Source organism: Petaurus breviceps, unplaced genomic scaffold, assembly GCF_028583685.1.
Source record: "Petaurus breviceps papuanus isolate PSGF00001 unplaced genomic scaffold, PetGlider_PUasm1.0 90701, whole genome shotgun sequence".
NCBI classification, from domain to species: domain Eukaryota; kingdom Metazoa; phylum Chordata; class Mammalia; order Diprotodontia; family Petauridae; genus Petaurus; species Petaurus breviceps.
In genome coordinates, this window is record NW_027187316.1 from 3989522 (window position 1) to 4007284 (window position 17763).

A 17763-nucleotide genomic window follows, 5' to 3' on the forward strand; every position below is an offset into this window, starting at 1 on the left:
TCATCGTTGAAAAAATTTGCATGTAATTGGAAAATATTTAACAAAATAAATAAAAAATATTTTAAAAACCTGGTTTAAAGCAAATGAGGTGGAAGCTAAAGCATTAGGAATGGGATCTATGTCTGCAGCTTAAAAAACCATTGATATCAGGATTTTGACAGTAGACTAGGTATCATGTGATATATTGAGACTACTATGTATCCCTCAATGTAGAGGGACATGTGTCCCTGGGATTATTTTATAGGAACACAACCCCACATGCTCAGATTTACCAAGTGATCAAACCTGTCCAGGATCTGTAGGAACTCTGTCCCTGTTCACAGACAGGAACTCCCAGGAAATATTCTCCCACTCTAGTCCCTCCCGTGGGGGGGTGTGGTGGGGGGAATACAGCTCGATGTCAAAGTGGGTAGAGTACTGGACTTGGAGGCAGAAGACCAGAGCTTGAATCTTCCCTCAGACACTAGCTGGGTGACCCTGAACAAATTATCCCTCAGGGCCTCAGTTTCTACATTTGTGAAGTGAGAAGGCTGGACTCCATGTCCTTTCAAGTCCCTTCTCTCTCCAAATCTTTGCTCCTGTGACTCTACCCACTTAAACCAAGTGAGTTTGTAGAGCCCTGCACTTGGGTACATACCTTCTCTTTAAGCTAAAAGAAAAATGACCCTATTCCCATTCTGTCTCCCACTCCCCATTTGTAAAACTAACTCTCAGAATTGTTGACTAGTGAGTGTAAGACTGGTCATTCTTATTTAACAAATACTGTTATTTAACTCTTGTTGAACTTTATGGACCAAAATAAGATTGAAAGCTGAGGCAGCTCTCCAAATAATTCAGGTCAAACCCCCAGCCTTTCTGCCTGTTACCTGCATCATTGCCCCAGATTTCCAATTCATTTTGACTGAAGGGACCTGAGGGTTTTAGGAGGCTTGATCCTGATCCTTCTTTCAAGTGGCTGACATTATAAGTATTAAATAATACATGGGCCCTGAGTCAAGAAAGCATCGAATGAGGCACCTTCATTCAAAGGTGACATTCCAGATGGAATGAATGTGTCGCTTAATGATTTCTTGGTGCTATTTTTGGACCTTCTGAAAGGAATGATAGAGTATTCAGGGACCAGGCTGGGTAGAGTGGTGACAAGAGAGGCAGGAATCTTCTCGCCCTCTTTGTGCTGCTGTTGCCGATCCTGTTAACCCTTGCTAGGATGGTGTGGGAAGGTAGAATAAGGAGAAGAAACAATTCACCACTGAATACATTTCTAAATGACTACATTGTAGCGACCTTAGAGCAGGGAGACTGGGTCATACTTAAGATTACCTATATAGGTCATAGTATGATTTTGCAAGGGTCGGTCTAGTGTTTGTTTTGTTCCCATTAGGGCCAGCCACCTCTTTTGTCCCTTGTTTAAAATAATTATTACTTTATTCTCTCTGAATGGCATATTGGATAGAAGGCTGGTCTTGAAATCCGGAAGACATGGATTCAAATTCTGTCTTAGGACGTATGACCTATGTAACTACAGACAATTTCCTTAAATTCTCCAAGACCCACTTTCCCCATCTGTCAAATAGGGACATTAATAACCTCCTTGTGTTGTTGTCAGGATCAAATGAGAAAATATATGGAAATTGCTTTCCAAATCTTTAGGCACTTTTTGATTGTGAGCTGCTTGAGGAAATGAATAAAAAAAAGGGTGAATTTTTATTAAATTTGGCATATAGCCAGTATTCAAATGTAAAGAAGGAAATGGCAAGCCACTGCAGTATCTCTTCTAAGAAAACCCTAAATGAGATCATGAAGAGTGGGACATGACTGTAAATGACTGAACAACAACAACAATAGCAATATTAAAATACATTTATTTGAAGTAGGATTTGCCTTTAGGTGGTGTTAAGCGTATACAAATTTGCTTTCCTAACTCTTTTTCATTACACTGTGATCTTTTTACTTTTCCCACAGGTAAAAATAAAATTGAAATTTCAGAAAATGACCTGAAAAAACTACCACTAATAAAATGGTGTGTTTTAGAAACCATTCGCTTAGTTGCCCCTGGTATAATTGCAAGAAAGGTGATTGAGCCAGTGAAGATTTTGGTGAGTTTTTATTTGATTTCATACTAATGAGTATTCTAGAAGAAAAACATTTCATTTTTGACACTTGCAGTATTTCTTATGTCCTATATTTTGTGATTTATAAAAAGTTTGAAAGACATAATTTCTGGGTAATTAATCACTTTATCAGTTATGGCTAGTGAGTACTTAATAAAAGGATAGTCTCTCATAAACCAAAAGATACCACATGGAACCTATTGCGCACTTATATGCCCTCGGAATATTGGGTGTTCCTGAGGGTAGAAATCAACTGTGATTGGTTAATGAGAGAATGGATATTATAATGAGAGGTAGACTTATTCCCATGAGGGTCTAGGGGACGTGACTCTGATTGCTTAGTCTTAGTCAAAGAGATTTATCTATACCAGACTACCCCCTGTCTAGGGCAGTCTAGACAAAAGGAGAATCCACTTCTACCCAGACATGTCTGACTAAAACACAATGGTGGACTAGAATTCACTACTTCCCCTAGACTAGAATTTCATTACCTTTTGATAAGAGCTGAGTTTCCCTAGTTGGGTGCTTCTCGCCCAATATTAAATCTTATCATCAGCCCCACCCTTCAAAGGCTGATTGCATAACTTAACAAAGGCTGATTTGTGGAAAAAACCTTGGTCCTAATTCCATAATTGATAATTAATGTAAGAGAGAAATAATCATTTCTCTCACTTCTTAAATAGGGAAAGAGAGATGCCGAAATTAATTAATAAAAATAATTGATTGTAGAATATTGTATAATTTGATCCTCACAACAATCTCCGCTGTAAGGCAGTATTTTTTTTCTCTCTTTTTTTATTTTTTAGTTTACATCATTCATTTCCACAAGATTTTGAGTTACAATTTTTCTCCCCAATTTTCCCTACCTACCACCCCAAAACAGCGTTCCCACTGAATATCCCCTTCCCCAATCTGCTCTCTCCCATATCTTTCCCCATTCCCCCTTCAACTTTCCAGTAGGGCACGGTGGATCTCTATGCCCCAGTGCCTGTATATCTCATTTCCCAGTTATATGTAAAATATTAATAATAATATGTATTTTTACCAATATATATTTTTAAACATTTGATTTTAAAACTTTGGATTCCAGATTCTTTCCCTTGCTCCCTTATCACCCACCTTCATTGGGAAGATAAGCAATTCAGTATAGGTTGTACATGAGTAGCTATGCAAAACATTTCCATAATGGATATATTGTGGAAGACTGACTATATTTCCCTCTATCCTATCCCACCCCCCACTTGTTCTATTCTATACTTTGATCCTTTCCCTTTTCAAAAGTGGGTGCTTCTTCTCCCTTCCATTATCCTCCCTCTCTTCCCCTTCCCCTCTACTCTCCTGTAGGGTGAGATACCCTATTTACTGTGTATGTCATTCCCTCTCTAAGCCAAATTCAATGAGAATAAGGTTGACTCATTCCCTTTTGACTTCCTGTTCTTCCCCTCCATTGTAACAATTTTCCCTTGCCTCTTCTATATGAGATAATTTGCCCCATTCTGTCTCTCCCCATCTCCTCTCATTATATTCCTCTCTCATCTCTTAATTTTACCTTTTAAATATCATCTCTTCCTATTCAATTGGTCCTGTGCCTTCTGTCTATGTATACCTGTAGACATATATACATACAATCACATATGTATTCATATGCCCATATACCCTCCTATATAGACATATATATATGTATGTATACACATACACACATATATATATATACATACACACACACATATATACATTTCTGTTCCCTTCAGCTATTCTCATACTGAGGAAAGTTTTGTAAGTTACAATTATAGTGTTTCCATGCAGGAATATAAGTAGTTCAATTTTGACAAGTTCCTTATGATTTCTTTTCCCTGTTTACCTTCTCAAGCTTCTCTTGCTTCTTGTATCTGAATGTCAAATTTTCTATTCAGCTCTGGTTTTTCATCAAGAATGCTTGAAAGTCCTCTATTCCACTGAATGACCCTATTTTTCCCTTGGAACATGGTACTCAGATTTGCTGGGTAGGTGATTCTTGGTTTTAATCCTAGTTCCTTTGACCTCTGGAATATCATATTCCAAGCCCTTAAATCCCTCAGTGTAGAAGCTGCCAGGTCCCGAGTTATCCTAATTGTGTTTTCACAATATTGAAATTGTTTCTTCCTGGATGCTTGTACTATTTTCTCCTTGATCTAGGAACTCTGGAACCTGGCTATAATATTCCTAGGAGTTTTCTTTTTGGGATCTTTTTCAGGAGGTGATTGGTAGACTCTTTCAACCTCTATTTTGCCCTCTGGTTCTAAAACATCAGGGCAATTTTCCTTGAAAATTTCTTGAAGGATGATTTCTAGGTTCTTTTTTTGATCATGGCTTTCAGGTAGTCCAATAATTTTAAAATTATCTCTCCTGGATCTATTTTCCAGGTCAGTGGTTTTCCCAGTGAGATATTTCACATTGCCTTCTGTTTTTTCATTTTTTGGATCTGTTTAATAGTATCTTGATTTCTCATAAAGTCACTAGTTTCCATTTGCTCCAATCTAATTCTGAAGGAATGATTCTCTACAGTGAGTTTCTTTTTCCATTTGGCAAATTTGGCTTTTTAAGGCATTCTTCTCCTCATTGCCTTTTTGAGCCTCTTTTGCCATTTGAGTTAGTCTATTTTTTAATTTATTATTTTCTTCAGTCAGGTTGTTGACTCTCAGTTCATAATTTTCTTGCATTGTTCTCATTTCTCTTCCCAATTTTTCCTCCACTTCTCTTATTTGATTTTCAAAATCCTTTTTAAGCTCCTCTATGGCCTGTAACCAGCTCATATTTTTTTTGGAAGCTTTTGGTGCAGGAGTTTTGACTTCTTTGTCTTCCTCCTGTTCCATGCTTTGATTCTTTTTGTCCCCAAAATAGGAGTGTAAAGTTGGGTTGGTCTGTTTGCTTTGCTTCCTTTGCCTGCTCATGTTGCCACTCAATTACTTGACTTTTGGCCTTTTTGCCACAGTAGAACTCTGCTACCAGAAACAGGAGCTTTATCCCAAATGCTGGGGTTTTCTCAGATGCCGAAGGTATTAGTTGGGTGCCTTCTCTGAAGTCTCCACACACTCTGGCAAGCTGGTTGTGTACCCCGGGACCTTCACCCTAGACAGCAATTCAGATTCAGGCAGGTTAAAGCAAGAGTGATTGCCCCTCAGACTGGTTGCTTGGTCCCTCTACAATCTGCAGACCAGGAGCTGAAGCTGCCACATGGCGATGGCTGCATGGCTGTGGTGCCTCAGCTGCTTCTCACTCTGGGGCAAAGGCCAAATCACTCTCCAAATTCCCAGGTCCCAAAGTCTACACTGCACTGACCTCTAACTTTGTCCTTGGTATCTGTGGGTTGATAATTTTGGAAACCGCCACACCTGCTGGTGATCTGACATCCCTCCAGACAGTGGCTGGTCAGGCCTCCCTGGGGTTAAGACCTCCAGCTGGAGTGGAACTGGGGTCAGCTCCCAGAGCCTTGAGCTGGCTGCTACCTGCCGGCCTGCTGGGCTGTCCTCAGCAGGAGGTTAGCTTCTCTGTGTCATTTTATGCGTTCTGTAGCTCCAAAGTTTGTCTAGAGTCATTTTTTACATGCATTGGGGGAGGTGGAAGCTGCAGCTGTGACGAAGTCCTGTTTCTACTCTGCTATCTTGACTCTGCCCCGATAAGGCAGTATTAACCCTTATTTTACAGATGTGTAAAATGAGGGTGGTCATTGACTCCCAGTCCTGACTGAGAACACAGAGTTTCATTCATTATTTCACACTGAGGAGCTATGCACTTTCTTTCTAGAGATAGATATTTGTCCCTATGGAATGTTTTGGGATATGGCTCCTTAAGGTCCTTTTTCAGCATATTACAACCAATTCAGTGTCAGAAGGAAAGGACTGGAGAGATGATTTAGTCCTTCCTGCTTTATCAATTCCTTCTTGGCCATTTACCTGTAGTAATGTTATGTGATTATGTTTGTTATAATAATGGTGACATATTGATTTAAATCAAGGATCGAAAGTGGGTCCACTTCACTTTAATCTGTCTATTAAAAAGCAGTGTATTATAATTAAATGGGGACCTGAAGTTAAAGGATTGATATACCAGACCTGGTTCTGTCATAAATTAGCAGGGTGTCCTTGGTCAAATTGATTAGCATTTTCTTTTCAATCTGAGCCTCAGATAATACTCTCCTGACAATACCACTATGGGATCAAACCATGATACGTGGAAAACACTTGATAGCTAAAAACCTCGTTAAGTTATCACTAAAAGTCTTTTCAGTTACATAGAATGCAGATATAGGAGCAGATATCAGGAGTACTTTAAGGAAGCTAGGGGAAGAGTGGATAGAGCGCCTGGGCCTGGAGTCAGGAAGACAAGGATGGTCATCTTACAGAACAACAGAATATGAGTTGAGAGATATGCAAGACACCACATCGTTCAATTCTTTTTGTTGTTCAGTCCTTTCTGACTCTGTGACCCCATATGGGGTTTTCTTGGCAAAGGTACTACAGTGCTTTGTCCACTATGTCCCATACCTGCCCCCATCTAACACATAACTTACCAAGAATCCCTCCTATAATATTACCAAACAAGTGATTAAAGACCTCCAGTGCCTGGGAACCACCACTTCTCCAGACAACTCATTTCATTTTTGGACATGTCTGATTGTTAGGAAGTTTTCCCATACATTACACTTCAAGTTTAAATTTGTTACTTTCCAGTTCCACTCACTACTTTTTACTGATGAGGATACAGAAGCTCTGAGCAGTGAAATGGCATGTTTAAAGTCACCTTGAAAAATGACAGAGCTGGAAGTAGAGGCTATGTCTTTCAACTCCAAATTCTGGAGTTTTCACCCTGCCCCCTCTCCCCATCTCCTCCCCCATTACACCATTGCAGTATATTTATAGAATAGATGTCCAAAAAATAGTCGTTGAATCAATATCTGAATAAAATTGCTATTAAGAATTTCTTTTGGCTGTAAGGCTTGTCCATATGGCTTGAATTTGATGAAGTCTTGCCTTTTTTTTTTAAGCATAGCCTAAGAGAAGTAGAATTTCAAGAAGGAAAATTTTGTAGTAGCAAAAAAAGGGTGCACATAGAAAAAGAGAAATTAGTAAAAGATCACTACTTAATAAATCTGAAGGGAAAGATAAAATAGTTTTGTGCCAATCTGTGCATGTCATTTGATGGGCTAGAAAAAGCACTGGACTAGGGGAGGCCAGGTAGCACAGTGAGTAGGACCATCGGCTCCAGTGTCAGGATGACCTGGGGATCGAATCCCGGGCTCAGACACTTAGCACCCACCCAGAAACACCTGGCCGTGTAACCTTGAGCAAGTTACTTAACCCTGATTGCTTAGGGGTGGCCAGGTGGCTCAGCGAGTAAGAGCACTGGCTCTAGTGTCGGGATGATCTGGATCAAATCCGGGCTCAGATACTTAGCACCACACCCAGAAATAACTGGCCGTGTAACCTTGAGCAAGTTACTTAACCCTGATTGCTTTAAAAAAAAAAAAAAAGAAAAAGCACTGGACTTAGAAGACCTGGGTCTTTGTTCCAATTTCATTTACTGGCAGTGTATTCCTAGAGAAATCATTTAACTTCTTAGAGTTTTAATTTTCTCACCTGTAAAATAAGGAGAACAATACTGAAACGACCTAGTTTAGGTTTGCCTAAATTTAACAATTTTAGGTTGATAGAACAAAGGTATTTGAAGAACTGCAGAGTGCTATTGATGGGAATTATTATTCTTATTAACATTTATAATTATAATTATCAGACACAATACCTATTCTGTTTTTGTTTTAACATTTTTATTTAAAGTTTTGAATTCCAAAATCTATCCCTCCTTCCTTTCCCTGTCACTTTCCTCCCTGAGAAGGTAAGCAATCAGATGCAGGTTATACATGAGCAATTATGTAAAACATTTCCATAGTATTCATTTTGTATGAGAAGACTCTTAAGAGAAAAAATGAGAGTAAAAAATAGCATGCTTCAATCTACATTCAAACAATATCAGTTCTTCCTCTGGAGGTGGTTAGTGTGCTTCGTTATTAGTCCTTTGGGATTGTTTTGGATCATTGTATTGCTGAGAATAACTAAGTCATTCACAGTTCTTCATCAAACAGTATTGCTTTTACTGTTTACAACATTCTCTTGGTTCTGTTCACTTCTGTATGCATTAGTTCATGTTAGTCTTTACAGGTTTTTCTGAAATCATCCTGTCTGTCATTTCTTATGGCACAATAATATTTCATTACAATCATATACCACAGCTTGGTTAACCATTCCTCAATTGATGGGTATCCCTTGCTAATCTCTGTTATTAAGAGTAATTTAAATATAAATATATATTTATGTATATATACATTTGTGTATATATACACACATACATACACACATATATGACTAATAAATGTTTGGGGCAGAATTTTCTAGCTGAACTTATTTTTGTATAATTTTCAAATAATTCATTTTCTCTCATTATACACTAAAGGAAACTATTTGAATGTAAAGAACCTATCTTGAAAAATACTGGGGAAGATACAAGGCTCTGTGCAAGTATAGTAGAACATTATTACTGAGAATGATTATGCTACAAAAGATTCATTCTTGTATTTTTATGTGTAGGATATTCATAAAAATACATGTCATGGAAGATTGTGATCTCGTTATGCCTCAGTAGATAGTTCTATGAGTTCCCAAAACAAGTAAACAAACCTTCTATGTCCTTGTGACCAGCTTTGATGAGGCTGCATTCTTAGCTACCCCTGTCAATACGAGCAATATTGGCTCTGTCAGCTAAGACCTCATCACTTTATGTATGTTGGTGGGTGACAGAGAGGAGAAAGGGGAGAAAGATAATAATGGCTCATCACTTTAGTTCTAGTCAGATCTCGAGAAAGGGATCAGCAATGTTATGTAACATTGGATTGAGGTGATATGTTTTTATACGCACTAGAGCAGATTTCTATTAAAAACGACCTGACTTATGTAGTTACCCCTCCAGGCCCACTTTCCAACTGACTCACACCGGCAGGCCAGGGCCCTAGAGAGTAGTTCAGTGCTTCTTCCGTCAGAATTCTAAGGGGTCAGTCAGCCTGAGTGGCTGTAATGTTAATGGAATTTAAGATCTTCCCTGTCCATTAATAGGCCTCATAGGGAGCCCATTAAGGGAAGCTTGCTTGTAGGAAAACTTTCACACCTTTTGTTAATTTCTCATTAGGCACTGAGTCATGAGGGTTGTGATGCCCTCTGGCTCTAAAATGCTTGTATATATACTCTGAGGGTAGAATTTTGCTTTGGGGGCTTATTCATTGAAAGAGTGTTCTTGTGATTTGACCAGATGAGACTCTGGGTAGCCGTCAAAGAGCCCCCAACTTTGAAAAACCCAGATGTTGGTGCTTCTCTCTGGTAAATTATGTATGTATTGCCTTGATCAGATAGTTCGATCTGTATGTCGACCTGTGCTAATTTCTCAGATAGTTAGAAGTCCTGTTTGTTGGTCTTTATTTCTCTGCTTGTATTTTCTTTGTTTGGATTTCCTCTGAAGTTCAGGGTGCTGACTTTTCCTCTGAACTAATGAATGTAATTTAAAAGATTGTTAACCCCTTGAACAGCTATCTTTCCTAGTAAAGCCGATCTAAGAACCTGTGCTAGCAGCCATCCTGGGTATGCCAGTATGGTTGTTGCTGCAGTGGCTGGTGCATTTTCTTGTGCTATCACTCAGCTTCTGTGTTCCTCATTATCAGTTAATATTAATTACTCAGCCATAGTTAACTAGTTTCTTTCTTTTTTTTTTGCACACTGATTTTTTTTTTATTAAAGTAATATACTAAAAACAGTTAGTTTAAAAAAAGTCTGGGACATAGTTTTCCACAGTCCAACTCTCTGTCCATTGAGCCATGGAACTACCTGGGTATTTGTTACTTTATTACTAGTCCATTTTCTCCAGTGACATGGTCCATGGGGGGAGGGAGGAGGTGGTTTAGAGGACTGCTATGCTCTCTTTGGGCTCATTCTCCTCCCTCTTTCTTCCTCTGGCATAAGTAAAAGGAGTCTGCCCTCTCAAAGCTCTAACTATCAAAGCAGTATCCAGAATACTTCTAATGAATATCTCTTCTTAGGCACCTAGGCTCAGAGTTGTATCTAATTCCTTCAGCCAATCTCATTACATTTAATCATCAGATTTAATCCAAAGATTGAAGCATTTAATTCCTTCCCAACTTGATTAACTAGGCTATTCACATCTAGTTTATACTTTTGATCGATTTATTCTAGGTGTCTGGTGTCTAGGAATTGTTCACACCAATTTTACACATTTGATTCTTTAACTCAGTCACAGAGACCTCATCTAAAAAAGGTTTTGTTGTTCAGTCATGTACTACTCTTTGTGACCCCATTTGGGGTTTTCTTTCCTTCTCCAGCTCATTTTACAGATGATAAAACTCAGGCAAACAGGGTTAAATGACTTGCCTAGGGTCACAGAGCCAGTAAGTGTCTGAGGCCAGATTTGAACTCAGGAAAATGTGTCTTCCTGACTCTAGGCCAAGCATTCTATCTACTACTCCACCTAGCTTTCCCCAATAAAGGCATCAAGTCTTAGAGTATCTTATTAGTTATATTATTTGGGGTTAAAGTATGGGGCATACCTATCTTAAACTTATAAAAAGGGGGTAGCATACCCCAACTGGAGCATGATATGCAATAAAACTGAAAATATATGACGGAATTTTTCATCCAAACCCCAGAGGGAGCTGAGGAGTCATCTATAGTAACCTCAGTAAAGGCAACCATTGTTTTTTCATTCATTCATATCTTTATTTTTTTTGTTGATTTATTTGCCTATGCATGAGTCTTGTTTTTTTTTTTTTTTCTAGATTAGGTCTTCCTTTATCTTTAAGATTGGCAGTACAGTGGCCATGGGCCAAATCCTTCTGCAGATTGTCAAAGAAACCTTGATCTGCTCGGTTTCCCATTGTTTTACCTCCTTAGGCGGGCTGGTTGTTCCCCACTCACCAGGGCACATATTGATGCTGAACTTAGTAGGACTGTCCCATCAGCATCAGCTCAGTGCAGCTCAGAACTCCTGAGATCAAGAGATTTATCAGCCTCAGCTACCACAGCAACAGGGATTACAGGGCTATGTTATCATTTCTGACCAGCTTCATTGTTAAAAAATTATACTTTCTGGGGCAGCTAGGTGGCACAGTGAATAGAGCATTAGCCCTGGAGTCAGGAGGACCTGAGTTCAAATCTGGCCTCAGACACTTAACACTTACTAGCCATGTGACCTTGGGCAAGTCACTTAACCTTAATTGCCCTCCAAAAAAAAACTAAATAAATAAATTATGCTTTCAATACATATATATATATACATATGTGCATATGTACACACATGTGAGAGGAAGATGAATATATGTATGTACATATGTGTCTGTATATATATTTATATATAAATTTGGATAGATTTGCATGTTTATCTTGATCTAGAAGTTTTTGGACAGGTTCTGAAGAGGCTAGTCCTTATTAAATATTCTTCCTACTCCAAGAAAAGTTATATCTCTTTCAATGAGATTCAGCTCATCTCACTGCTCTGTCAAATACTCAAGAAACTAGTTGTTATCAGCTAGGAAGGGCCTCTTGAAGTAGGTTGTGCACTCCTAAACTGGAGTTCCTTTTCTGAAGGAATGTTCATAACACAATCTTTTAGATAATTAACATTTCCAAGCTTAGCTAGATTATTCTTTGGAGGACAGTTGGTAGCTGGGCCCATAATAAAAGCTTCCCTTGCTTGCAAAGGACTGCTAGAGCTTTCACTGTATAGGCACAACCTCTGAGAAATCTCGAGTAGAGGTTCTTAATCTGGAGTGCCCAGTGCATCATGGGTACAGTTCAAGGGATCTCTGAATCTGGATTGGGAAAAATACACCATTATTTTCACTAATCTCTTAACTGAAATGGAGCTCTTCCCTCCATTACATATGGAGGCAAGAAACATTATTCTGAGAAGAGATTCATAGGCTCCACCAGACTGGCAAGGGTGTCCATGATGCAAAAAAGGTCAAAGACACCTAGCTCTAGGGTCACTTTCAATAAGGCATTAGAGTAGAACTTTAGTGGAAGATTAAGAATTATTACTGTAGGGGTGGCTAGGTGGCACAGAGAATAGAGCACCGGCCCTCAAGTCAGGAAGACCTGAATTCAAATCCAGCCTCAGACACTTAACACTTAATAACCATGTGACCTTGGACAAGTCACTTAACCCCAATTGCACTGCATTCTCCCCCCTCTAAAAAGCCAAAAAACCCCAGAATTATTACTGTAGTTTACCATATTTTTAAACCTCTTGAATGTTCTTGTGACTTATAATTTTGGTTAAACTGGAGGGAACTTACAAACTGATAAAAGTTATGATTGTGATGCTTTGAAATTAATTATTTTGAGAAATTGTGCCATCTTCAAGTTGAGATGCTGTGAAGTCAGTGAATGCTATGTAATGTCTTTACAAAATTTATGTGGAGCCAGTCTTCCGAGCCTGGCACCACACTAAACCTGTGAAGCATCTTGTCATTTTCAAGTTGAACAACAACAGCAATCCTTGAGACATTTCATATCATGCAGTAATTATGCTACCTTTCACAGGTAAAGTGCGTGTAGCTTTTTGGTAGGTTACACATTTATCTCATTTTATACTTAGAGATTTAAAATAATAAACATTCATTTGTACATTATAGATTTTTAAAATTCTTTCTCACCACCAAACAAAAAATCTCAACAAACTCTACAGATACATTTGTTATAAGTTCAGGGGGAAATGGTGTGGTGTAGTAGATGGGGAGCCCGAGATGGGGAATCAAGAGATATGAGGCTAGCTTCTGGACCTAGATAATGATAATAATAATTATTATTATAATAATAATAGTAACTGTAGCTTGAATTTGTATGACTAAAGTTTGCTAATAATTTTCTTTTGTTTTTTTGCTTTTTGGAGGGGAGAAGGCAGGGCAGTTGGGGTTAAGTGACTTGTCCAAGGTCACACAGCTAGTAAATGTTAAGTGTCTGAGGCCGAATTTGAACTCAGGTCCTCCTGACTCCAGGGCCAGTGCTCTATTCACTGTGCCACCTAGCCTCCCCTGCTAATCAATTTTTTTTGCACTTTCTTTTTAAATTTTTTTTTAGTTTACAGGATTCAATTCCACAATTCCTTGAGTTTCACATTTTGTCCCCCTCTCTCCCCTCCCACCCAAGATGGCATATAGTCAAGTATAGGATCTGTAAATACTTTCACATTATACATTAGTCAGGTTATAAGGACGGATTTTACCAGCTGGAATGAAAAATGGTAAAGAGGACATAAAACCAAATAAGAGAAGGAAAAAGATCAGGTATTTTGCTTCCACCTGGATATAAACTCAGTTCTTTCTAGTTTTTTCTCTGGATGCTGACACATATTTCTCTCCATCATGAGTCTTTTGGGATTGACTTATATCACTGCATTGCTGAGAAGAGTCCAGTCTATCAAAGTTGGTCATCACACATACGTTGTGTCTATAATTGTGTACAAATTTCTCCTGGTTCTACTCTTCTCACTCAGCATCAGTTTGTACAAGCCTCTCCAGGTAAATATGAAGACTGTCTGCTCTTCATTTCTTATAGCACAATAGAATTCCATAACATGCATATACCACAACTTGTTCATCCATTCCCCAATTGATGGGTACACCCTTAATTTCCAATTCTTTGCTACCACAAAAAGAGCTGCTATAAACATTTTTGTACATATGGGTCTTTTACTCATTTCTTTGATCTCTTTGTGATATAACCCTAGGATTGGTATTGCTGGATCAAAGGGTATGAAAGTATTTATAGCTCTTTGGGCATAATTCCAGATTGCTCTCCAGAAAGGCTGGATCAGTTCACAATTCCACCAGCAATGCATTAGTGTTCCAATTTGCCTACATCCTCTCCAGCATTTGTCATTTTCCTGTTTTGTCATCTTAGCCAATCTGACTGGTGAGATGTGGAACCTCATAGTTGTTTTGATATGCATTTCTCTAATCAATAGTGAATTAGAGCATTTCTTCATGTGCTTATAGATATCTTTAATTTCTTTCTCTGAAAACTACCTGTTCATATCCTTTGACCATTTATCAATTGGGGAATGACTTGTATTCTTATAAATTTGACTCAATTTTCTGTATATTTTAGAAATGAGTCCTTTGTCACAGACATAGGTTGTAAAGATTTTTTCCCAATTTCCCATCTCCCTCTTAATCTTGGTTACATTGGCTCTGTTTGTACAGAAGCTTTTCAATTTCATGTAGTCAAAATTATCCATTTTACATTGTATAATGTTCTCTAATTATTGTTTAGTCATAAAGTCTTTCCCTCTCCACAAGTATGACAGGTAAACTATTCCTTGTTTTAGGAGATTGCTTACAGTATCAACTTTTATACCTAGATCATGCACCCATTTAGACTTGATTTTAGTATATGGTGTTAGATAATGGTCTATGCCCAGTTTCTGCCATACTTTATTCCAGTTTTCCCAGCAGTTTTTGTCAAATAGTGAGTTCTTATCCCAAAAACCAGGGTCTGGGGGTTTATCAAACAATAGATTACTATAGTCATTGACTTCTGAATCTCGTGTGCCTAATCTATTCCATTGATCCACTCCTCTATTCATCAGCCAGTACCAAGTAGTTTTGATGACTGCTGCTTTATAATACAGATTGAAATCTGGTATAGCTACTCCACCTTCCCTGGCATTTCTTTTCATTAATTCCCTTGATATTCTGGACTGTTTATTCTTCCAAATGAATTTTGTTACTATTTTTTCTAGCTCTATAAAGTAGTTTTTTGGTAAATTAGTTGGTATGGCACTAAATATATAATTTAATTTAGGTAAAATTGTCATTTTTAGTATATTAGCTCGACCCAGCCATGAGCAATTGATATTTTTCCAATTAGGTAGATCTGACTTTATTTGTGTGAAAAGTGTTTTGTAGTTATGGTCATATAAGTCCTGGATTTGTTTTGGCAGGTAGATTCCCAAATATTTTATAATGTCTACAGTAACTTTAAATGGGATTTCTCTTTCTATCTCTTGCTGTTGAATTTCATTGGAAATATATAGGAATGCCGAGGATTTATGTGGGTTTATTTCATATCCTGCAACTTTGCCCAATTTATTTATTGTCTCAAGTAGTTTTTTCCTTGATTCTCTAGGATTCTCCAAGTATATCATCATATCATCTGCAAAGAGTGATAGCTTGGTCTCTTCTTTGCCTAATTTGATTCCTTTGATTTCTTTTTCTTCTCTAATTACTACTGCTAACATTTCTAGTACCATATTGAATAAGAGGGGTGATAGTGGACACCCTTGTTTCACCCCTAATCTTATGGGAAATGCTTCTAGCTTCTTCCCATTACATATAATACTTGCTGATGGCTTTAAATAGATGCTACCTATTATTTTAAGGAAGGCTCCATTTATCCCTATACTTTCTAATGTTTTTAATAGGAATGGATGTTGTATTTCGTCAAAAGCCTTTTCTGCATCTATTGAGATGATCATGTGGTTTCTGCTAGTTTTATTGTTGATATGATCAATTATACTGATGGTTTTCCTAATATTAAACCATCCTTGCATTCCTGGAATAAATCCTACCTGATCAAAGCGTATTTTTCTTGGGATAAGTTGTGTAGTCTTTTTGCTAGTATTTTATTTAGAATTTTTGCATCTATATTCATGAGGGAATTGGTCTATATTTTTCTTTCTCTGTTTTATCTCTTCCTGATTTAGGTATCAGTACCATATTTGTGTCATAAAAAGAATTTGGTAGGACTCCTTCTTCACTAATTTTCCCAAATAGTTTGTAGAGTATTGGAATCAATTGTTCTTTAAATGTTTGATAGAATTCACTAGTGAATCTGTCTGGCCCTGGAGATTTTTTCCTAGGGAGTTGACTGATGGCTTGTTCAATTTCTTTTTCTGAGATGGGATTATTTAAGTAATTTACTTCCTCTTCAGTTAATCTGGGCAACTTGTATGTTTGTAAATATTCATCCATTTCCCTAAGATTGTCAAATTTATGTGCATACAATTGGGAAAAACAATTCCTAATTATTGTATTGATTTCCTCTTCATTGGAGGTAGATTCACCCTTTTCATTTTTGGTACTCATAATCTGGTTTTCTTCTTTCTTTTTTTTTTTATCATATTGACTAAGGGTCTATCAATTTTGTTGGTTTTTTCATAAAACCAGCTCTTGGTTTTATTTATTATTTCAATAGTTTTCTTAATTTCAATTTTATTAATCTCTCCTTTGGTTTTCAATATTTCTAATTTAGTATTCAATTGGGGATTTTGAATTTGTTCTTTTTCTAGGTTTTTTAATTGCATACCCAATTCGTTTAGCTCCCTTTTCTCTAATTTAACCATGTATGCACTCAGGGATATAAAACTTCCCCTAAGAACTGCCTTTAATATATCCCACAAATTTTGGTATGTTGTCTCATTATTATCATTCTCTTGAATGAAATTACTGATTGTTTCTATAATTTCTTGTTTGATCCACTCATTCTTTAGGATTAAATTGTTTAATTTCCAATTAGTTTTTAGTCTGTCTTTCCCTGGTCCTTTATTGCATATAATTTTTATTGCATCATGATCTGAGAAGGATGCATTTAATATTTCTGCCTTACTGCATAGAATTGTAAGGTTTTTATGCCCTAGCACGTGGTCAATTTTTGAGTATGTGCCACGAACCACTGAGAAGAAAGTATATTCTTTTTTATCCCCATTCAGTTTTCTCCAGAGATCTATCATACCTATCCTCTCTAAAATCCTGTTCACCTCCTTAACTTCTTTCTTGTTTATTTTGAGGTTGGATTTATCAAGTTCAGAGAGAGGGAGATCAAGGTCTCCCACTAGTATAGTTTTGCTATCTATTTCTTCCTCTAATTCTTTTACCTTCTCCTCTAGGAATCTGGATGCTACACCACTTGGTACATATATGTTAAGTAATGATATTGCTTCATTCTTGATGGTGTCTTTTAACAGGATATAGTTTCCTTCCTTATCTCTTAATTAGGTCAATTTTTGCTTTTGCTTTATCTGAGATAAGGATTGCTACCCCTGCTTTTTTTACTTTAGCTGAGGCATGATATATTTTACTCCAACCTTTTACCTTTACCTTGTGTGTATCCCTCTGTTTCAGATGTGTTTCTTGTAAACAGCATATTGTAGGATTATGAAAGGGGGGTGGGAGTGGTTTGTAGGGAGGGAAGAAGTAAGGGGAAAGGGGAGGAAAAGGGAGGGGGGCTGATAAGGGAACACTAAGGGAGGCAGTGGTCAAAAGGAAAACTATTAAAGGGGGGAAGGGAGAAGAGAGGGAAAATATGAACATTAACAGGGGCAGGAATAGAACGGAGGGAAAGAAACAGATAACAATCATAACTGTAAATGTGAATGGAATGAATTCTCCCATAAAACGGAGACGGATAGCAGAATGGATTAGAAATCATAATCCTACAATATGCTAATCATTTTCTATTAATTTTATTCTCCCCATGATCCTTGGAGTAATTATTATTATTCCCATTTTACAGATGAGAAAACTGTGGCTTAGAGATTAAGTATCCAACACCTCCCAGAA

The 17763-nt window shown here is 37.5% G+C and overlaps 1 protein-coding gene across 3 annotated transcripts in view; it reads left to right on the forward strand.

The window, feature by feature from the left end:
* Positions 1 to 17763, forward strand: part of CYP39A1 (cytochrome P450 family 39 subfamily A member 1) — a 145991-nt gene that overhangs the window by 90139 nt on the left and 38089 nt on the right. For 2 of the 3 annotated variants that reach the window (XM_069065823.1, XM_069065822.1), the window contains one exon: positions 1963 to 2096. The exons of the other annotated variant lie outside the window; for it this stretch is intronic. In XM_069065823.1, the coding sequence (XP_068921924.1) occupies positions 1963 to 2096 (134 nt within the window). The remainder of the gene's footprint in view (positions 1 to 1962; positions 2097 to 17763) is intronic. 3 annotated transcript variants of the gene reach the window in all.